General features: G+C 44.0%; 1 protein-coding gene and 1 long non-coding RNA gene across 2 annotated transcripts in view; both read left to right on the top strand.

The window, feature by feature from the left end:
* Positions 1-17,981, top strand: part of mrgbp (MRG/MORF4L binding protein) — a 36,608-nt gene extending 18,627 nt beyond the window's left edge. Inside the window, exons 2-6 of the mRNA XM_089003949.1 lie at positions 766-1,027; positions 10,143-10,264; positions 13,495-13,576; positions 14,910-14,984; positions 15,038-17,981. Coding sequence (XP_088860075.1) covers positions 886-1,027; positions 10,143-10,264; positions 13,495-13,576; positions 14,910-14,984; positions 15,038-15,210 — 594 coding nt within the window. The 5' untranslated portion in view covers positions 766-885 and the 3' untranslated portion in view covers positions 15,211-17,981. The remainder of the gene's footprint in view (positions 1-765; positions 1,028-10,142; positions 10,265-13,494; positions 13,577-14,909; positions 14,985-15,037) is intronic.
* On the top strand, positions 11,048-13,482 carry LOC148903507 (uncharacterized). Its single transcript, XR_016115934.1, has 3 exons — positions 11,048-11,830; positions 11,910-11,972; positions 12,296-13,482. It is a non-coding gene; the product is annotated as an uncharacterized LOC148903507 (long non-coding RNA).
* Positions 17,982-23,337: the final 5,356 nt, after the last annotated feature.

Below are 23,337 nucleotides of genomic sequence, written 5' to 3'. Positions count from 1 at the left end.
CCCCCCCCCCCGCCCTTCTCACCACGATGGGGGACAGAGATTTCAGCTACTCTGCCCCCAAACTCTGGAACTCACTTCCTCCCAACATTTGAACCTGGTTTTGGGCATCCTCTTCTCTCACACCAGCTACCTTCACGTCCTCTTTGAAAACATCCATAATCCTCTTTTGGTCTCCTGCCTGGCAGTTCAAGGCTCAGCATCCTTCTCCCGATGTAGTCACTCATGTCCAAACCATCTCAGTCTGGCCTCTCTGACTTTGTCTCCAAAGCCTCTAATATGAGTTATTATTATTATTATTATTATTATTATTATTATTATTATTATTATTATTATTATTATTATTATTATTATTATTATACAGAGGGCTGTGTCAGGAAGGGATTCCAACGTAAAAGCTTGGCCAAAACAAACATGCAGATCAAACCTCTAAAGATGGAGGAGACTGATTTGCCGTGGCGACACTTTGACGGGAAAATCCGAAAGGAAAAGATTATTATTATTATTATTATTATTATTATTATTATTAATATTATTATTATTATTATTATTTATTTACAGCTAATAGCTAGCCAGCTATCTAATGGATAGCTAATAAATACGGTCTTGTGTTTCATTTCTGTGAGTCTTAAAGGACAACCGACACCATTTTTTTTTTTTTTTTGTTTCCTAACTGACACTGACATCAGAAAAACGTTTTATAGCATTTAAAAATCTCTTTTTATCTTGGACATTGTAGTTCAATCATCGGTTTGATCATATCGGTAGATGGCAGTAATCTAACAAAAGGACCAACTCGAAGAAGAAGTGGAAGAGAACACAACTTCCGGTCGAAACCAAACAAAAACATCCGAGCGACTTGGCCGAGTCTCGTCTGTTGTCTCCACCATGGGGGAGGCCGACCTGACACCGAATCAAGCCGACGAGAAGCCCCCGGACGCGGCCTTGGTCAACAGCGAAGAGTCTGTGGTGTGGAGCCACGAGGTGGAGGTGTGCCTTTTCCACGCCATGATCGGACACAAGCCTGTCGGTAAAACCATATACGTACTACTTGTTATTTTAGCCGCCTGTCTGTTACGTATCCTTTTATCATTTAGAATATTCCACATATATATTGCAGAATATAACGTCGCGGCAGTGTCGTAAAGCACGCCAGCCTTTTTGATCAACAGGGAGTCGAAGAAATTCACCGCGGTCAAGCAAGCCTCCACTTGCAAAATTCAAGCCGAGTGAGCCACCATTATACTGTGCATTACGTTAAACTGTCTCTGGCGAGCGGCGTTGGCCACCTTTAAAATAAATGCGTCTCAACCAAGAGAACGCTGCACTGTTGTGAGAGTTTTGGTCCTTACTCAACAGCCATTAAATCGCTCATTTTACATGTGTTTATTTAAATCAAACTCACTGCCGCGGCATGCATTTATTAATTTGCTTTTATCATCAGAATCAGAAAACCTTTATTCGTCCTACAATGGTGAAATTTGCAGTCCACAGCAGCAAACTGAAAGGGGATGGGGTGGGGGGGGGGTGTGTGTGAAAGGATAGAAACAAGATATTCTAAGCATAGCAAAATAAAAATGTCAACTGTATACTGTAAATGCAAAACCGTTTCATAAAAAAAACTGTACATAGTGTATTATTATTAGGACATTTGATTTATAAGTGCCTTTCTCTCTCAAGGTCACTTTACAGTCACAGGATTTTTTTCCTATCTACTCTTTCAAAACTCTCAAGGTCACTGTACAGTCACAGGATCAGTTTTTCCGCAGCTACACGCGCCAGCGTTCACTCAACCCGCAATTAACTCAAAAATATAGAAAGCAAGCTAGCTAGCTCATGGATAGCAAGATAGCTAATGTGTTTCCTCACTCAAATAGCTAGCTAGATAGAGAGAGAGTGGAGGGGAGAGAGTGAGTGAGTGAGTGAGAAAGAGAGAGTGTGAGAGAGTGAGCTAATAGATTAGTCCCACAAGGGGGAAATTTGCATTATTAGCTAGCTAGCTACCTCCAATCAAAAAATACTCTCTTACAATTAAGAAAGTCAAAGGTTTCATACTACATTTGGTTTTTAAGCGCCTTTCAAAACGGTCAAGGTCACTTCACAGTCACAGGATACATTTTTCTGTGGGTGAGCAACGGCAGCCACACGCGCCAGCATTCACTCAACCTGCAAGTAACTCAAGAAGATAGAAAGAAAGCTAGCTAATACAGTAGATAACTAACTAGACAGTTAATACTGTAGATAGCGAGCTTGATAGCCAAATAGATAGATAGCTAATTCAAAAAAAAGACGGCGGACAAAGCAAGTCGTCGCCTCTCGTTGCTCTGGAAATAACAAGTGCAGCGATACATGTGGATTTTAGGAAGAACTCTAAAATGTAGAGGAAGCCAAAGTAGGACTTGTGTGCTCCCTCTTACCAGTAGCAGTCAAGAGGTCAGCAGCAGCATTCTGGACCAGTTGGAGACGCTTCATGGAGGATTGGCAGACTGCAAAGTCAAGTCAATTACAGTCACCACGCAGAGATGTGACAATATTTATTAATAATAATAATACTAAGTATAATATATTTCATTTATAAGCCCCTTTCAAAACTCTCAAGGTCACTTTACAGTCACAGGATAAATGTTTCCGGGGGTGAGCAGCGACAGCCACATGCGCCAGCGTTCACTCACCCTGGAATAACTCAAATACAGTAAAGTCTCGTTATATCGATATTCTCGGGAAAAATGTCAATATAACCGTACTGTCGATATATGCGTCCTGCGCCGAACTGCATTAACAAAAGCCGCCAAAAGAGGGCATCCAAGCGCCATATAAAAAACGAAGCTGGCCATGAGCTCGCCATTTTGTGCCTCTTTTTTTGGGTGATAGATGTTCCCCCAATGTTGCCTCAAAATGGCACATATAATTCTTTAATCGATTGCAAACATGTATGCTTTCATCTTCAGAACTACAGTGTATTTGAATCATATTCATAGCTGGAGGTGTAACAAGAAAGCATATTATCCGAATCTGGAGCTATTGTTTGAATTCACAAGCAATGCAAGACGTCTTGGCGTGAAGTCATTTTTATTGGTGTTTTGCATTTGAATAAAAAGTGACATCGGTTGTCCTTTAATACACAGTATGGAATGTATGGTAATTTTCAAAATCATCATGCTTCAGCAGACAAAACAAGAAACTTTGTTGCAAAAAACGATTGCATTCATGTACAGTACAGTGGGCATGTACATAACACAACAGGGAAACTGCAACGCTTACTGTATTATGTATGCAATTTAAAAAAGTCATCAATCTTCTGCTTCCCATTTTTACGTTTTAACACAAACACTTCAATCTCGTCTGCTACACACGAGCTAGCGTCTGAAAATGAAAATGGCTCTGCTACACGGGAGCTGGTCACGTAACAAACTCACGTGACCAAGTCGACCAATGGCGCGACCGATGGCGTGTATCGATATAAACATAGCAAAATGGCCGGCGGGAGATGAAAAAGAGCACCGTAGTAACCGGTTACCACGGTTAGAATAAACCGTAAAAAAAAAAATCGTAAAAACCATGAATCGTACTAAACGGAACTAATTACACATAAAAAGACTAGAAATGTGCACGGGAAATGAAAATAGTGTCGTAATAAGCAGTATTATCAATATAATCGATATCGATATAACGAGACTTTACTGTAGATGGAAAGCTAGCTAGATCGCTACCTAATAATAATAATACCGTATTTTCACGACCAAAGGTCGCACCGTGTGAAAAGACGCAGTCTCATTTATGTGTGCCATTTCTGTATTTAACTTACACATTGAGCGCACCGGCTGATAGGGCGCAAGTTTTATATACCGGGACATATCCTCTACTGCCATACGTACGTCCGCCCCACAACAACACGCAGGCATACAAGTGTGCGTATTTAAAAAAACAGATCGGGAGCAAAACTGAGTCTGGTAGTGCTTTATTTTTTAATTACAAATTAATTACATTTTGTAATCATCAATCAATAGGCGCCGGCATGGTAAAAAAGAGCACATTACCGGTACCGACTTTTCCGAAAGCTCGAGCCACCGTGCCAGCAGACACGTTAGCCCAAGGATCCACAATCCATTGTCAAACTGTGGCGTAACATCCAGCCCTTTTCGTTTGCCTTGATAATGACGCCTGCTGGACATGTCTCTTTAGGCAAAGTCTTTCTTTTAAAAAATCACAATCGGCAGGAGTTTCTCTCCGTTAGCATGGCAGATAAGCACAACAGGAAACGAAGGCTTTTCGCTAGCTTTTCAGAATAATTCGCCGGCCGTTCCTCCACCTCCGGACCTTGCCTTATGTCCGCGTATTATGTCACGGCGGCTCGATTCCCATGTTCCTCGACGTAGCTGATAGCCTTCAGTTTAAACTGAGCTTCATAACCATGTCTCTTTGCCATTTTCAGGGTTGTTAAAACAGCAATTTTCTACATAAAGCACATACGTGTTCGTTTATACATAAACATACCCCACACACACACCCCTCGTTTTCTTTACCGCGTCCTACACATGGTGGTCTCTAATACGTCCGCACTGCAGGGCGCACCGCACATTTTGAAAAAAATCTGAGACGTTTATATGCGCCTTATGGTCGTGATAAATACGGTAATAATAATAATACTAGGTGGCCCGGTGGTCGAGTGTTTAGCACGTGCAGAGGTTGCCGGTTCGCGTCCCGTTCCGGCCAACCTGTGTGGAGTCTGCATGTTCTCCCTGGGCCCGCGTGGGTTTTCTCCGGGTCCTCCGGTTTCCTCCCACATTCCAAAAACATGCATGGCAGGCAGATTGAACACTCCAAATTGTCCTTAGGTATGAGTGGGAGAGTGACTGTTGTTTGTCTCTGTGTGCCCTGCGATTGGCTGGCAACCAGTTCAGAGTGTCCCCCGCCTCGTGCCCGAAGACAGCTGGGATAGGCTCCAGCACCCCCGGTGACCCTAGTGAGGAATAAGCGGTACGGAAAATGGATGGATGAATAATAATAATATACTTTATTTTTAAGCGCTTTTTTTAAACTCTCAAGGTCACTTTACAATTACAGGATATTTATTTCTGTGGGTGAGCAGCGGCTAATAGATAGCTATTTGATAGCCAGCTAGACAGCGAGCTGGATAGTTATATAGCTAATCGAGAGCCAGCTAGATAGCTAAATAACCAGCCAGATAGCAAATACGTAGATAGAAAGCTAGCAGCTAGATAGCAAATAGAAATCGAGATGTGAGGATTCGAGTAGTAAAATGACAATATTGACAGATATCTATAGATATAGATACAGTGCCTTGCAAAAGTATTCGGCCCCCTTGAACCTTGCAACCTTTCGCCACATTTCAGGCTTCAAACAAAGATATGATTTTTTTTTTTTTTTTTTTTTTTTTTTTTTTTTTTTTTTGTCAAGAATCAACAACAAGTGGGACACAATCGTGAAGTGGCACAAAATTTATTGGATAATTTAAACTTTTTTTAGAATCGGTAGAAAAGAGAAAACGGTCACATTGAGAATCATCTGTTCAAGACATCATAACAAAACATAGATCACATAATCTCAATAAAACGTTTTACATTTCTTGCAATTCTGCTGATGCAATGTCCTGTTCACTGTGCCATATAAGAAAGAAGGTAAACAATTTAAACTTTTTTAACAAATAAAATACTGAAAAGTGTGGCGTGGCGGCCCGGTAGCCGAGTGGTACCGGCGTCACAGTGCAGAGGTCGCCGGTTCGCGTCCCGGTCCGGCCTCCCTGTGTGGAGTTTGCATGTTCTCCCCGGACCCGCGTGGGTTTTCTCCGGGTCCTCCGGTTTCCTCCCACACTCCAAAAACATGCATGGCAGGCAGATTGACCACTCCAAATCGTCCCTAGGTGTGAGTGTGAGAGTGACTGTTGTATGTCTTTGTGTGCCCTGCGATTGGCTGGCAACCAATTCAGGGTGTCCCCCGCCCCGTGCCCGAAGACAGCTGAGATAGGCTCCAGCAACCCCCGCGACCCTAATGAGGAATAAGCGGTACAGAAAATGAGATGAGATGAGTGTGGCGTGCAATATTATTCGGCCTCCCCGCATTATTACTTTGTAGCGCCACCTTTTGCTCCAATTACAGCTGCAAGTCACTTGGGGTATGTTTCTATCAGTTTTGCACATGGAGAGACTGACATTCTTGCCCATTCTTCCTTGCAAAACAGCTCTAGCTCAGTGATGTGTGATGGATAGTGTTTGTGAACAGCAGTCTTCAGCTCTTTCCACAGATTCTTTGTCCAGGAGTTCCTCCACATCATCGTTGTCAATCTCCAAGCCCAAGCTCCTGCCCACAGACACAATGTCATCAACGAGGTCAGGTTCCTCCTCCTCGGACTCGTGCTGGTCCCTGCAACACCGAAACCCTCAAATTCTCACTCGGTGACACACTCGAGCCATAACTTCCTCCAAGCAGAATTCATCGTCCGATAGGTCACAGCGTCCCATGCTTTATGTATGAGATTGATGCAGTGCACGATTTTGAAATGGTGCTTCCAAAAATCGCGCAGGGTCAGTTCAGTGTCATTCGTGACTTCAAAGCGCCTTTGGAAGAGATATTTCGTGTAGAGCTTCTTGAAGTTGGCAATAACTTGCAGGTCCATGGGTTGAAGTAACGGGATGGTATTTGGAAATTTTGATAAAATCAAATTCCTCTATCAAGTCGTCCTCCAACCCTGGAGGATGAAGGGGCATTATCCATTAAGAAAAGGCAGCGTAGTGGTAAATTCCATCCATCCATCCATTTTCCGTACCACTTATTCCTCATTAGGGTCGCGGGGGGTGCTGGAGCCTATCTCAGCTGTCTTCGGGCACGAGGCGGGGGACACCCTGAATTGGTTGCCAGCCAATCGCAGGGCACACAAAGACGAACAACAGTCACTCTCACACTCACACCTAGGGACAATTTGGAGTTGTCAATCTGCCTGCCATTCATGTTTTTGGAGTGTGGGAGGAAACCGGAGGACCCGTAAGAAACCCACGCGGGTCTGGGGAGAACATGCAAACTCCACACAGGGAGGCCGGACCGGGACGCGAACCGGCGACCTCTGCACTGTGAAGCCGTTGTGCTAACCACGGAACTACCGGGCCGCCCCAGTGGTAAATTCTTTTCCTCCAAATATTTTTTTACTTCCGGGCCTTGGAGTTTGTCCTCCACATAACAGGCAATTTGCTTTTCATTATGTTGTTGGCCTTAAATGCCCTCGGATTCTCCGAATGATGAACAAGTAGAGGCTTGATTTTACAATCCCCACTTGCGTTTCCACACAGTAAAAGCATGAAGCGATCTTTCATTGGCTTGTTGCCTGACATGGACTTCTCGCGTGTAATGTATGTCCTCCGTGGCATTTTTTTCCAGAAAAGACCGGTTTCATCACAGTTGAAAATCTGCTGGGGAAGATAATTTTCTTGTTCAACGAAACTGGCAATGTCGATCTTGAATTTTTCCGCTGCAGTCTTGTCCGAACTTGATGCCTCCCCATGTCGAACCACGTTGTGGATGCCACTTCTCCTCTTGAACTTTTCGAACCATCATCTGCTAGCCTTGAAATCAGATCCTTCAACAATAAGCGATGAGCCTTTCTTTAACAAATCACTGTACATTTCTAGTGCTTTCCCACAAATCATCTCTTCACTAACACTATCTCCCGCTAACTGTTTTTCATTTATGAAAATCATCAAAAGTTTTTCAACCTCTTCCAAAACTTGCGGCCTTTGCTTGCTTTTAGCACTCACTCCCATAGCCACATCACTAGATTTCACAGCCTTCTTATTCTTTAGTACCGTACTGATTGTTGATTTTGCCATGCTGTATTCCCTAGCCAGCTCAGACACTCGCACACCTTCATATTTTGCTATTACAGTAAAGTCTCGTTATATCGATATCGGATATATCGATAGTCCCGGTTATATCGATACTATTTCTATGCACGGAGAAAATTACATGCAAACAGGGTCGGATATATGGATAGTCCCGGTTATATCGATATTTTTTCGGACTCCCTTGAATATCGATATAACAAGACTTTACTGTATTTCTTTCGTAAATGCAATCGCACTACTTTTCTTTTTTTCACTTGTAGCAGCACTTTCTTTGGAGGCATGATTAGGGGCTAAAACATTTCGTACACCTATATTAAACGCAAGAACAAAACGCAGCACGTCCGCACGCGACAACAGTTGGTCACGAAGAGAGTGATCTACACCCGTACGCCACTCAGCTTCCCACCCTCGCGTACGCACTCACGCGTCGTACCGGCGTTCGAACTCCGATTTTTGTTCGAACCACAAAGCAAGAATTTCTCGAATATTTTGTTCGGACTCCGATTTGTTCGACCTGTGAGTCGTTCGAAAACCGAGGTTCCACTGTACTTTTGCAAGGCACTGTAGATATCTATTGATCTAGATCTACATATATAGTGGAACTACTGCACAACCTCTGTCAATATTTAGACTTCATGCTCTTGTTTGTCATTGTTGTTTATTGATATATTTGTGTAGCCTATACTACCAGAGACAAATTCCTTGTCTGTTCTATTGATGAAAAGGTTTCTTTAGCCGTCATCTGGACTTCATTGAAGGTGTCGGACGTTTCGCTTCTTATCCAAGAAGCTTTGTCAGCAAACAAAAATTTTGCTAGTTGCTCTGGCCCAATTTTTGTATCCCTACTGTGAAGAGGTGGTTACTTCTATTGTCCTGACTGATTATGGTCTATGACTGACCCCGATTGCCCCATTCACTGCCTTGATAGGTCCCTGCTCTAAGGTTGGTGGAAAAGAGACTATTCTCTGAGGCTACACTGATTACTGCTATTGTCCTGACTCACTATTGGGTCTACGACTGGCGTGATTGCCCCATTCAGTATGGTATCACCTCATCAGCATGACTAAGCCTACGTGGTAACGATATAAGAAGTCTGTTGTAAGCACTATCCAAATGAAAACTCACCCCACCATGACAATTTAGTGAAGGGTTTTGCTGTTTTTAGAAAAATAGCTTATTTTACCCCCCTTTCGAAGCATCTATTTTCTTTCGCTAAGATTTTAACCTCGTTGTCGTCACATGTTTGGTGGCAGAGCTACTGCAGATTGGCCGAGGATAAAAAACGCTGACAATGCTGGATTAAAATTTCCGAATTAACTAGCTGGCTATCTGGGTATCTAGCTAACTATCATTTTGCTATCTATTAGCTATCTATCTAGCTAGCTGGCTATCTAGCTCGCTATAGACAGTAATAACTTTCTAGTTAGCTATCTACAGTATTAGCTAAGCATTTGTTAGCTTGCGTTCTATCTATTTGAGTTACTTCTGGGTTGAGTGAATGCTGGCACGTGTGGCCGCCGCTGCTCACCCACATTATTATTATTATTATCCTTACATCACTTTGTTGCTGTGAAATGTAAATTTCTCCACTGTGAGACTAAAGGCAAATCCATCCATCCATCCATCCATCAATCCATTATTATATCCATGCAATGTTGATAGTCTTCTTTTGAGAATTTGTTCAGAAAATTTGTTTTACTCTCGTCAATGATTTGCTCTTCGCAATCAGTCATAGACCCCATATTCAGTATATAATAGTTTCCTGAAGGGAAAAGCCGAAATGAAAATAATAATAATAATACATTTCATTTCTAAGCGCCTTTCAAAACTCTCAAGGACACTTTACAGTCAGGGATTTTTTTGTGCGGGTGAGCAGCGGCAGCCATTCGTAGTTAGGATTATAGAAGTAATCAGTGTAGCCTCAGGGAATAGTCCTCTTCTCCCCCCAACCTTAAAGCAGGGACCTATCAGAGCAGAGGTCTGGCACCGCCACCTCTGGACAGTAGGGATATATTAAAGCTACCAGCATTTTTTTTTTGCTGACGAAGCTTTTCGGATGCGGATTGAAACGTCAGAAACCTTCAAAGAAGTCCAGATGACGGCTGAAGAAACCTTTTCATCGATGGAGCACTCATGTTCCACTGAGAGCTTACAGAGACGCTTGTCTATTTTACTTACCTAGAGAATAAATCTGTTTTTGATTGTGATCACAGTTCACTTTACATTCTCAAAGCAACAGACGGAAGCAGCCACGGCATTGGGTTTATTGTGCGCATTTGTGCGTATGCGCAGGCGTGAACCGTCACTTTCACATGATCTGCATCAGAGACAAGTTTAGTCAGAACATCGGCCGCCAGATCGCCTCTTCTGTCATCTGGGATCATCTGGGAAGCATGTATGACATGCAGGCGCTGGTAAGGATGCGCAGACGCATCACACATTTCAGTTCCATGACAGAAATTCACTTTGTTGTGGAAGGAGAGCCACACAGGAGCTAGCTGGTGAATAATAATGATGACGATGATGATAAAATAATTGATTTCTAAGCTCCTTTCAAAACTCTCAAGGTCACTTTATAGTCACAGGATCAGTTTTTCTGTGGGTGAGCAGCGGCAGCCACACGTGCCAGCGTTCACTCAACCCGCAAGTAACTAAAATAGATATGAAGCTAGCTAGCGAGCTAATATATAGCCTAGAGCTAGCCAGCTAGACAGATTACAGCCAGCCAGCTAAAAACTAGCCGGCTAGCTAATAGATAGCCGACAGCTTACAGCCAACCAGCTAGCTAAGTAATAGCTAATAAACAGGTAATAGATAGCCAGATCACCAACAGCTAGCCAGCTAAAGAAAATTATGGTCGAGCAGAAGCAGGAGATCATCGAAACACATGAACGAGGTGTGCGTTTGTGTGACTTAGTGTGCCAGTACCGGTATGCTAAGTCGACCATTGCTACGTGTGTCGATGAAAAGGTTTCTTCAGCCGTAATCTGTACCTTCTTTGAAGGTGTCGGACATTTCGCTTCTTATCCAAGAAACTTTGTCAGCAAACTAAAGTCTTACTGGTAGTTTAGGCCATATATATATATATATATATATATATATATATATATATATATATCCCTACTGTCCAGACATGGCGGTGCCGGACTGCTATGATAGGTCCCTGCTCTCAGGTTGGGGGTAGTAGAGGACTACTCCCTGCCACTCCACGGGTTGTTCCTATCGTTCTGACTAACGACTGGCCTGAATGCCCCACTTCCACCGCTATCACCTCATCAGTATTCCAAATCCTTTTTTGACTAAGTAGGCTGTTGTACGAACGATCCAAATTGAACCTCACCCCACCAAACCGGTTTAATGAAGGTTTGGTTGTTTTATGAAAATTGCTTCTTTTACTCCCCTTTCAAACCATCTATGTTATTTCGCTAAGATTTTAACCTTATTGTCGTCAAATGAGTGGTTGCTAGCTTTTAGGTGCATATGTACTGCCAATTGAGGCCCACTAGTATTATCCCTGCGATGTTGATAGTCTTTTTGAGAATGTGCTTAGTCTCCCCAATGTACTGCTCTTTACAATTTTCATTCTTACAGTGTATTAAATAAACTACATTACTTAGTTTTTCATTTGGATGCACTAATTTATGCCTTAAAGTGTCATCTCTTCCATGTACAGATTAGCGACTATAGGTGAAACTGGTGAGCCCATAGCACAACCATGAATTAGTTTGTAGAATTGAAAATACGTACAGTGAGACCTCAATTTACACACACCTTATCTCACAAACTATTCATCTTACAAACGTCAAATTTATGAAAATTAAACCTTATAATAAGCACTATTTTCATAATACACACCCACCACGGCTGGCGGAGTGATCTTCGGCGGAAGCACACGACCGAAGAGCACCAGAGGTTAAGTTACCAACAGTCCTTATGGAAGGTGACTCTCCTTCCATAAGCCATCAACAACCATCAAAAAGGTAAATAAAACTTTATTTTACAGCACAGTTTATTTCTTTAATTACAGTCCTCATGTGATGCGCCTCTCTTTCCAAACAGCAATTCCCTTTGATCTTTGACCTCCAACGCCATTCCATCAAGCCATAAATGACCATCACAAATGTAAATGAAGTGACTTTATGATACAATGCAGTGTATTTCTTTCATTACAATACAATAGCACATTTATTATACATAGAATAAGGTATGTTGTGTGTAGTTTTAAGGCTTATTTAGTTGAAAAGTATATTTTATGGAAACCCGGGAACAGATTATTCCCATTTTAATGGGAAAAGGAATTTTGTTTTTGAGATACACACTTTTCGCCTGACACACTCTGTCTGGGAACCAATTAAGTTCGTAAATTGAGGTCTCACTGTAGTATTAAAACAGATTTCCAATAATTGGCATTTGTGGTCCGGTTTAAGTTTGGTTCTTTCATGCAGAGAAACGTCCGCCAGCAGTCTCGTCCTCACCACTGAGACTGCTGCTGGGGTTGGGACAGATGTAAAGAGAGAAGTCACACCGTAAGATGCCAATGTTTCCTCAGGTTTCAACATGATATCCAATATCTTTGATCCTCTCTACAAACCCTGTGGTGTTCTCTAGGAATACTGATGAGATGATACCGGTGGAAGTGGGGCATTCAGGCCAGTCGTTAGTCAGAACAATAGGAACAACCAGTGGAGTGGCAGGGAGTAGTCCTCTGCTCCCCCCAACCTGAGAGCAGGGACCTATCATAGCAGTCCGGCACCGCCATCATTGGACGGTAGGGATATATATATAGGGCCTAAACTACCAGTAAGACTTTAGTTTGCTGACAAAGTTTCTTGGATAAGAAGCGAAACGTCCGACACCTTCAAAGAAGTACAGAGGACGGCTGAAGAAACCTTTTCATCAATGGACCACTCCTGTACGACTGAGAGCTTACACAGACGTATTGCTACGTGTGGCTACGGGTGTTTCTGTGTTGTCTAAGCAACGGTCTCAGTCAATATAAGAGGTTGAAAAACTTTTGTTGATTTGTATTAACGAAAAGCAGCTAGCAGGGGACGGTGTGAGTGAGGGTATTATTGCCGAGAAAGCACGGCAACTTTACTCGGATATCATCAAGAGGCAACGACATCGACCATCACAAAGGTCAACAAAACCACTTTATTATATAGTACAGTTTATTTCTTTCATTACGATACGATGGCACATTTATTATACAAAAACAAGGTCTATTTTGTGTATTTTTAAGGCTTATTTAGTAGAAAATGAGGTTTTATAGGGACCTGGGAACAGATTATTCTCATTTTTAATTGTTTTTTGGCCTTCCACACACCTTCTGAGAATCAATGAAGTTTGTAAGCCGAGGTATCACTGAATAATCATTGTTTACAGACGCTCCCCACCTTACGAACGAGATCCGTTTCTCGCGGTCGTTTGTCAGTTAAGTTTGTAAATTGCTTCAGTACTATATTTTGTATGGAATGTATGTTGAAGTCAAATACTGACCGCCCACATCCTCTACTCAGCCAATCGTCAGCGAGCTCGGAAGATCGGTACCTGAACTCGTTAGCGAATGATTTGGAATCGTTTTTTTTCCCCCCGTTTGGTGAAAATGTGCTGGGCTCGATCTCATGTGTGTTTGTGCGTGCAGCACGAGTCGGAGATCTTGCCCTTTCCTAACTCTCAGAAGAGTTTCTTCCTGCCTGATGACATCATCCAGGAAGTGAAGGAAGGTAAGAGCTGATTGGCTAAAGTAGGATTCTCTTCATATTTTTGATGGGGAACCCAAATTTCATTAGCATACAACAAAAACAGGAATTATAATAATAATGGCTTGCTGTGCCAATAATTATGGTAAGAATTATTATTGTTATTATTAGTGTTAATATTATTATTATTATTATTCCCCATTCTAGTAGTCACAAAGTACAGGATTTATGAGAATGTGCTAAAAATATGTAGATATTTTTGTCTATTTGACTGGCTAGCTATTAGCTATCTAGCTGGCTAGCTATTAGCCGTCTAGCTGGCTGGCTGTTGGCTGGATAGCTGTTGGTTATCTGGCTATTTATTAGCTATCCATTAGCTAGCTAGCTGGCTGGCTGTTAGCTATCTGGCTATATAATAATAATAATATCATAATACATTTCATTTCTAAGCGCCTTTTAAAACTCAAGGACACTTTACAGTCACATGATATTTTTTTCTGCGGGTGAGCAGCGGCAGCCACATGCGCCAGCGTTCACGTATTACCTATTTAGCTATCCATTAGCTAGCTAGCTGATTGGCTGGTTAGCTGGCTAGCTGTTGGCTATCTGGCTATCTATTAGCTAATTATTAGCCATCCATTAGCTAGCTATTAGCTGGCTGGCTGGAAGCTGTCTATCTGGCTACTTATTTATTAGCTATACGTTAGTTAGCTTTTAGCTGGCTGGCTCTTAGCTGGCTGTAAGCTGGCTAGCTGTTGGATATCTAGCTACATATTACCTATTTATAAGCTATCCATTAGCTAGCTGTCTAAATGGCTGGCTGTTATCTGGCTAGATGTTGGTTATCTGGCTATCTATTAGCTATCCATTAGCTGGCTGGCTGTTGGCTATCTGGCTATATATTACCTATTTATTAGCTATCTGTTAGTTGTCTAGCTAGCTGGCTGGCTGTTAGCTGGCTAGATGTAGGCTATCTGGCTTTATTAGCTAGCCATTAGCTACCTGGCTAGCTATTAGCTGTCTGGTTTTAAGCTATCTAGCTGTCTAGCTGCTGGCTATCTGGCTATTAGCTATCCATTCGTGAGCTAGCTGGCTTTCTCTCCCATTTCAGTTGCTTTCGGGTTGAGTGAATGCTGGCACGTGTGGCTACCGCTGCTCACCCACAGGTAAACTTTATCCTGTGACTGTAAAGTGACCTTGACAGTTTTGAAAGGCGCTTAGAAATGAAATGGATTATTATTATTATTATTATTATTATTATTATTATTATTATTATTATTATTATGATAATAAAGTGCTCTTTTTCACGATTGTGTGATTCCAACAATGTAGCGATGGATAAACCTTTTTGATCCAGGCAAACTGTGCTTGGAGGAGCAGCCCAAAGAGGAGGCGGAGCCGGAACGGGACCAGCCAGCGACGCACCAAGAAGGTACAAGATGAGCCCAGCAACACAAACAACGTTTAATCTCCTCCTCCTTTCAGGAAGTCACTCCGAGCGGACAAGTATCCACCGCGACAAGGAGAAGATTGGCCTTGAAGGAGGAGGAGCAGGTGGCAAGGAAGCAGAAAAGCGAAAGAGGAGTCGGGGCGCTGACAAGCTCCTGTCTTCATGCAACCCTGCCAGCCCAGGAGGAGCCAAGAGAAGACGCACATGAGCGTGCAACTGCTCCATCTTTTGCTCTTCGTGACCCTTGCCACGAGAGGTCAATCTTGACCTTATGACCCTTTGCTTAGCGACTGGAAGTCAATTCTTAGCTACCACCGGCCGATGCATATGCAGAAAATGTCCGCCGTTCCATCCGTGATATCATTTTTGTCTCCTTTTTTTTTTTTTTTGTCTTGCGGTTAGCATGCCAGGTTAGCTGGCTAGCTCAGCCATAGCCTTTAATTTTTTTCCTCCCATTTTGATGTATGAAAAGAATAATCTATTAATAATAATCCATTTCATTTCTAAATGCCTTTCAAAACTCAAGGTTTTGTGGGTGAGCAGCGGCGGCCACGGAATAACTCAAAAAGATAGAAACCTAGCTAGCTAATAGATACCTAATAGCCAATAGCTAGCTCGACAGCTAATATGTTTCCTGACTCAATTAGCTAACTCGCCAGCCACATAGCTAATAGATAGCCAGCTAGATAGCTTATAGATAGCGAGCTAGCCAGTAATAATAATAATAATAATAATCCATTTCATTTCTAAGCGCCTTTCAAAACTCTCAAGGTCACTTTACAGTCACAGGATTGTTTTTCTGTGGGTGAGCAGCGGCAGTCACACGAGCCAGCGTTCGCTCAACCCGGAATGACTCAAAAAGATATAAACCTCGTTAGCCAGCCAATAGATAGCTAATAGCCAATAGGTAGCTAGAGAGCTAATATTTTTCCTGACTCAATTAGCTAGCTAGCCAGCCAGCCAGCTAGATAGCTAGCTAGTAATAATAATCCATTTCATTTCTAAGCGCCTTTCAAAACTCTCAAGGTCACTTTACAGTCACGGGATTAAGTTTTTCTGTGGGTGAGCAGCGGCAGTCACACGAGCCAGCATTCACTCAACCCGGAATAACTCAAATAAAAAGCTAGCTAGCCTGCTAATAGATAGCTAATAGATATCCAGCTAGCCAGATCGCCTACAAACTGGATAACCAATAGATCGCCAGCTAGCTAATAGATAGCTAATAGCCAATAGCTAGTGTTAGAGTTGAAACTAAGAAACAATCGAAACTCACACAAAAAGTAGGGAAGACGTCTCTTTGTTGATTTTATACTTGCAAGGAGAATAGACAAGACCGAGTACAGGGTACAGAGTTCTACCCCGTCCCTTTTATTACAGTGACCGGGCTTGGTAGACAGTTTCTCGTGAGCAGGAAATTCTGTTAGTCTAAACCACAGGTGTCAAAGTCAAGGCCCGCGGGCCAAATCCGGCCCGCCACATCATTTTTTTTGGCCCGCGAAAGCAAATCAAACTTGTTAAATTCCATGATGATTGCTAAAATCTGAGCCAAAATTTCATATTTTTGAATGTCAACCACAATAAAAGTCATTATTCTTGACTTCAGATTTGAAAACAAGTTATTCATTAATTTGCTGTGTGCTCTATATGTAATATTTGAAGGGATTTAAACATTCTAATGGGTTCCCCAAATTCATAACGGCCCTCGAGAGGAAACCATAACTACAATGTGGCCCGCGGCAAAAAATGACTTTGACACCCCTGGTCTAAACAAAGTTTTAGCTGGGTTACTCTGGCATCAAAATGAAGATTAACTGGATTCCAAGAGAAACTTCATCTTCACTTCTCTCCTTCAATCCTTCCTGAGTCGTAACATCTTCACAGCACACATTAATAACTACACACCAATATTGAATTATAGTTAGTTGAATGATTAATTGGGAAAGTGAAAGACGAAGGAGAAAGGTGAATGTGTGATTACATGTATGAGCATTTTTATTATAAGCATAAGCATTCTTCATTGCAAGCACAATCAATGTATAAGCTAATGTATGATAACTAAAAACAATAACCCTAACATTCCCCCTTACATTAGCTCACATCATCCCCTCAGACTTTATTCATGTACACGTCCACATACAAGTACAGTAAAGTCTCGTTATATCGATATTCTTGGGAGTCCGAAAAAATATCGATATAACCAGGACTATCGATATATCCGACCCTGCGCGCATGTAATTTTCTCCTTGCGTTCATAGAAATAGTATCGTAATAAGCGCTACTATCGATATAACGAGACTTTATTGTATATTCAAAAGTAGTTACACCCAGGCGCCTGAAAGTAAGAGGTTATCAACAGATGAAAATTTTATCTGAGAAAGATCCCAGGAAAACGGATTAAAAACCATCCATGACATCAAGACATATAAGAGCATGCAATCGCAAGCTGAGACGTTTATCACATCAGAACCATTGCCACTGAAAAGTAACATCAGAGGGTACATCCCATTCACTTCAGACATCGTGAGCACAATAGTCGCAGTAATAAATTGGATAAGCACAACTTTAATGCAGGGAAAGCAGCAACATCCACACAATGTCAAGAGAGCTGAAAAACTAAGTGTGTGAGAGATTAGTGCATAACACACTAACTTTGTATGTGACAAAAGTCATACTCTGACGACTGGGGCGGGGTCACGCCGGAATGATCCATCCAGCTCAGTGTGCGGAGCCCTCAGGGCGTGGTTGAACAGCACCGTTCACCAAACATCGCACACGCTCCAATGGCCTCGACCAAGAAAGAGTACATCGACTGCCAAGCAGTACCAGAACGCCATCAGATATGTGATTGTCACACGTTTTGCGTCCAATAGCCCAAAAGGCTCCTTCAGTAAAATGTGCAAGCTTCTGGACACTGTAGTGGACACATTTCATTCATCTTAATTTTATTCCAAATAAAAATGGATCTCCAATGTGCAGCAACCCGGTTAACCATTTTTTTTTTTTTTTACTCATCTGATACGCCATGAGGAACTCCAATTGCACCAATCTAGGTGGAATTTCAAACTCTCAGGGAGAGCCACGTCGTTACCAGAGAAGCCCTTTGTCCGTCATCGGCGATGGCGCATGTGCATCCTCTGCTGTGAACAGAAACATAGTAATCAGTAAAGGCAGTCGTACCAATGTGCAAACACCCGTGGCATTGCTGAAAGAAATGCTTCTCAAATTCTTTCCGTAACTGAACCCCACCCCAAAAAAAAGGAAAGAATCTGAAGCCATTGTTTGGATTCACAAGCAATGCAAGACGTCTTGGCGTGAAGTCATTTTTATTGGTGTTTTGCATTTGAATAAAAAGTTACATCGGTTGTCCTTTAATTCAGCAGACAAAACAAGAAACGTTGCAAAAAACCGATTGCATTCATATACAGTACAGTGGGCATGTACATAACAGGTAAACTGCAACGCTTACATCTTACTATATCATGTATGCAATTTAAAAAAGTCATCAATCTTCTTCTGCTTCCCATTTTTACCTTTTAACACAAACACATCAATCTCGTCTGCTACACACGAGCTGGTATCTGAGAATGAAAATGGCTCTGCTACCCGGGAGCTGGTCACGTAACAAACTCACGTGACCAAGTCACGTGACCAAGTGGACCAATGGCGCGACCGATACAGATTTCGATAATGGTGGTACTGTATAGAAACCCCAAAGCAAATATCGATGTATCTTAAATATCTTTTGTATCGATATAAACAGCAAAATGGCCGGCGGAAGATGAAAAGGAGCACCGTAGTAACCGGATTATTGTAAAAACCACGAATCGTACTAAACGGAACTAATTATACATAAAAAGACTAGAAATGTGCATGGGAAATGAAAATAGTGTCGTAATAAGCAGTATTATCAATATAAACGATATCGATATAACGAGACTTTACTGTAATTCCATTTTAACCTTGCAGGTAACCATTTTGTATATTCTTATTCTCTAGACTGGCCAGCAAAATCAACCTAGAACATTTTATATATATATATATATATATATATATATTGATATTGTGATGTCACGAGAGGCTGTGTCCTGGAGGGGAAATACATCCCCCTAAGATGGCTCCACCCAGAGAGAGTCTTAGCCCCAGCTGGTGGAAGGCAGCAATTCAAAACACACACCTGCGGCTGATCACGGCTTGATTGGCAAGCGAGGCTCTTAAGGCAGAGAGCCTCTGAGTGTGGAGCTTGGGGAAAGACAAGCTCGATTGCTGTGCTCTGTGAAGAAGTTGATTGCTGCGTGGAACTCATCGCCAGTTGGGACCACACACTGGATTTGAACCTAGCTAAGATGGCTAGGCTACATGAGGAGGACGTCAAGAGGGGTTAGAGACTCTTGGAAAATAACTCCGTCTTCAGTTTTACCTCAGAAGAGACTTCAATTGCATTTAAGTATCAGAAGAGACTTTATTTGGAATTAAATATCAGAAGAGACTTTATTTTTGATAAGTATTGGAAGAGACACTATTCAAACGTTTGTTGCTTGTGAATTCCCCCTGGAACCCTTGATTAAAACCTTTTGTTTGTATCCAAACCTGTCGTCCATTGCACTTCTTGTCCTGTCCCGCTGAGAGCTAGCCTCTCATGATATCACATAAGGTGGAGGATGTGGGCACTGGACAAGCGTTAATAGATGGGCATAGATGGTTTGTGCTATGTTTTTTCTAAATTGAAAATAACTTAAAAAAAAATGGAAGATATCTTGAAAACCCTTCCCGCAAGTCAGGAAGCCCAATATCAGGCCAATTTGGCTCTCCTAGAGGAGCAAAAGAGAGCCAATGAACTGAAGGCAGAGGAATTGCTCTTGGAAAAACAAATGGCCGCCAAGAACATGCCCCGGGTGAAGGCGGGTGAATTTTTAGCCACGATGGGGGGGACGGATGATATTGAGGCGTACCTGCATACGTTTGAAGCAACAGCCACTCGAGAAAAGTGGCCCAAGCAGCAGTGGGTGGGATTGCTTGCACCCTTCCTGACAGGGGAATCACTGAATGCTGTCCTGGACTTGACCGCAGACAGAGCAGACGACTATGATTATCTAAAAGCTGAAATTCTCAGCAGACATGGGCTCACCAAGTTCGGGATGGCACAGCGCTTCCACACCTGGACTTTCCAGCCAAACCAACCTCCACGGGCACAGATGCACGAATTGGCCCGCATCGCACGGAAGTGGCTGGAACCGGAAAGGAGCACGGCAGCTGAGGTGGTCGAGGCCATTGTCGTGGATCGCTACTTACGGGCCCTGCCCTATAAAGCAAAAAAGATCATCAGCCAGCAGTCGCTGACTACTGCCTGTCAAACAGTGGCAACAGTGGAACAGTACCAGGCCACAGCGGAGATGCTGCGAACAACCAGGAAGGAAACCGGCAACACATCCCCACCCAGGACTGGAATGGCCCGCACAAAGGCGCCCAAGCTCCCCAACACAGCCAAGATAGCTCCAGGCGGCACCAGAAGCCCACCCAGGCAGTGGCAAATACCCGGGGGCACTGGGCCCAGACGATGCTACAGATGCGGAGAGACGGGACACATCTCACGGCAGTGTGGAAAACCAACGGAAGAGTCCATGCCGACCGCTGACTCTTCCAGTGCCCACCCTGCTCACTATGCCTCCCTCCTGGGGGGTAGTGAAAGCTCATTAACAAGACCCCCCACCTGTCCAGTGACAGTGAATCAACAGGATGTTGAAGCCCTGCTGGACTCCGGAAGCCTGGTCACCTTGGTGCGCCAAACGCTGGTGGATCCAACCAGGTTGTCTCCAGAGAAAACCCTCCCAGTCTCCTGTGTCCACAGAGACACCAGAGAACTCACCATGACCACAACCAAGGGAATCATCCGCATAGTAGCTAGCGTGGTTGACTCTCTCCCTGTCCCCCTCCTGATTGGACGCGACTGCCCGGCCTTTCACCCACTGTGGAGAGAAACACAGGAAAGACTGGCCCGACTACCTCGGAAGGGGAGGGGTAAGATGCGTGTCGTGAATGCTCAAGCCTACCCCCCTGATTCACTCTCCCCAGCCTGTGCTCTCCTAGGGACAGCAAATGCACCACCGGAGACGGAGTCTGGCCCAGAGACAGCCGAGGAGACTCCAGTCTTAGAAAATCTCCCGGCTTCCAGTGGTGATGAGAACCCAGGGACCCAGAAGCTGCCTCCCCTAACAGGCCGGTATGGTACAGCCCATTTGCAGGATCCTACCCTTGCCAACGCCATGAAAAATGTGCAAGTCTTAGAGGGTGTAGTACTGGGGGAGAGGACGAGTCCCACATACCCCCATTTTGCTGTTGACCGTGGGTTAATATACCAGGTAACGAAGCAAAATGGTGAAGTATGTGAACAACTTCTCGTACCACAGCCACACCGAGCTACAGTCCTGGACTTGGCACACACACACCTGCTAGGGGCACACCTAGGGGTAGAAAAGACGAAAGAGAGAATCTTGCAACGGTTCTTCTGGCCAGGGGTGCACAAGGATGTGGAGAACTATTGTCGTTCTTGCCCGGAGTGCCAACAGGTGGCGCCAAAGCCCACATACAGAAACCCGCTCATTCCCTTACCCATCATTGAGACCCCTTTTCAGAGGCTTGGGCTGGATATAGTTGGACCTCTACCAAAAAGTACTAGGGGACACCAATATATTTTAGTTATGGTTGATTATGCCACTCGGTTTCCAGAGGCTGTTCCCCTCAGAAAGGCTACCACTAGACAGATTGCCAAGGAACTATTTGCTCTCACCAGCCGGGTGGTAATCCCAAAGGAGATACTGACAGACCAAGGAAGCCCCTTTATGTCCAAGGTCATGAAGGACCTATGTGCCCTGCTCAAGGTCAAGCAACTGAGAACCTCCATCTCCCGCCCACAGACGGATGGGTTGGTAGAACGGTTCAACAAGACCCTCAATGCCATGATGAGGAAAGTGATCAAAGAAGATGGCCGAAACTGGGATCAACTGCTGCCGTATTTGCTGTTTGCCGTGAGGGAGGTACCACAGTCTTCTACTGGTTTTTCACCCTTTGAGCTGTTGTACTCTTACAGACCCCCGGGACTGCTGGATATCGCCAAAGAGGCGTGGGAAGAGCAGCCGTGCCGACAACGTACCCTCATCGAACATGAGGGAAAGGATGAAGGCCATTTATCCGGCCCAGCGACAGCAGCAAGCCTCCTACAATGGACCTGCCCAGCCTCGAGAGTTCAAGCCAGGGGACAGAGTGCTGGTCTTGGTGCCAACGGTGGAGTGCAAATTCCTGGCATCCTGGCAGGGGCCCTTTGAGGTCATCAAACGCATGGGGGAGGTAAACTACAAGGTGAGGCAACCTGGTAAGAGGAAACCTGAGCAGATTTACCACGTTAACCTCCTAAAGAAATGGCATGCCAGAGAGGCGCTGTTCAGCTGTCTCCCCCCCAGCAAAGCTAAGGAACCGTCAAGAGAAGAAGTCCAGATGGGTCCAAGTTTGTCCCCACACCAACGCCAGCTGACGCTCGAATTGGTCGAGCGTAACCAAGACGTCTTCTCCTCCATACCTGGGCACACAGAGGTGGTGCAACATGAGATACGCACCACACCTGGAAAAACAGTACACCAGCGTCCCTACCGTGTGCCGGAGGCCCGTAAGGTCGCGATTCAGGAGGAGATAAGGAAGATGCTGGAACTTGGTGTAATTGAGGAGTCCCAAAGTGCCTGGGCAAGCCCGATCGTGTTGGTTCCCAAGCCAGACGGGTCAATACGATTCTGCAATGACTATCGGAAGTTGAATGAGGTGTCTGAATTTCATGCGTATCCGATGCCTCGTGTTGATGATCTTATTGACTCCCTGGGGCAGGCACGCTTCATCAACACTCTCGACCTCACAAAGTGCCCCTTACCCCAGCATCAAAGGAGAAGACAGCCTTCGCCACACCTGAGGGACTCTACCAGTACACCAGGCTCCCGTTTGGTCTCCATGGAGCACCCGCCATGTTTCAGCGCCTAATGGATCGGATTCTCACCCCCCACAAGAGGTACGCGGCGGCATATTTGGATGATGTGGTCATACAGAGTCTTGACTGGGAGAGTCACTTACCCCGAGTGCAAGCTGTGATTGACTCCCTCAGAAAAGCAGGTCTCACAGCAAACCCGAAAAAGTGCAGGTTGGCATTTGGCGAGACCAACTACCTGGGCTACACTATAGGACGGGGGCTGGTGAAGCCTCAAGAAGCAAAACTCCGGGCTATACAAGATTGGCCCCAACCTCTTACCAAGAAGCAGGTGAGGTCGTACTTAGGCATGGCTGGCTACTATAGACGCTT

This window comes from Hippocampus bargibanti, linkage group LG01, assembly GCF_051943395.1.
Source record: "Hippocampus bargibanti isolate YZ-2025 linkage group LG01, ASM5194339v1, whole genome shotgun sequence".
NCBI classification, from domain to species: domain Eukaryota; kingdom Metazoa; phylum Chordata; class Actinopteri; order Syngnathiformes; family Syngnathidae; genus Hippocampus; species Hippocampus bargibanti.
The sequence above is the reverse complement of the archived record's forward strand: the minus strand, read 5'-3'. Positions and strand labels throughout refer to the sequence as shown.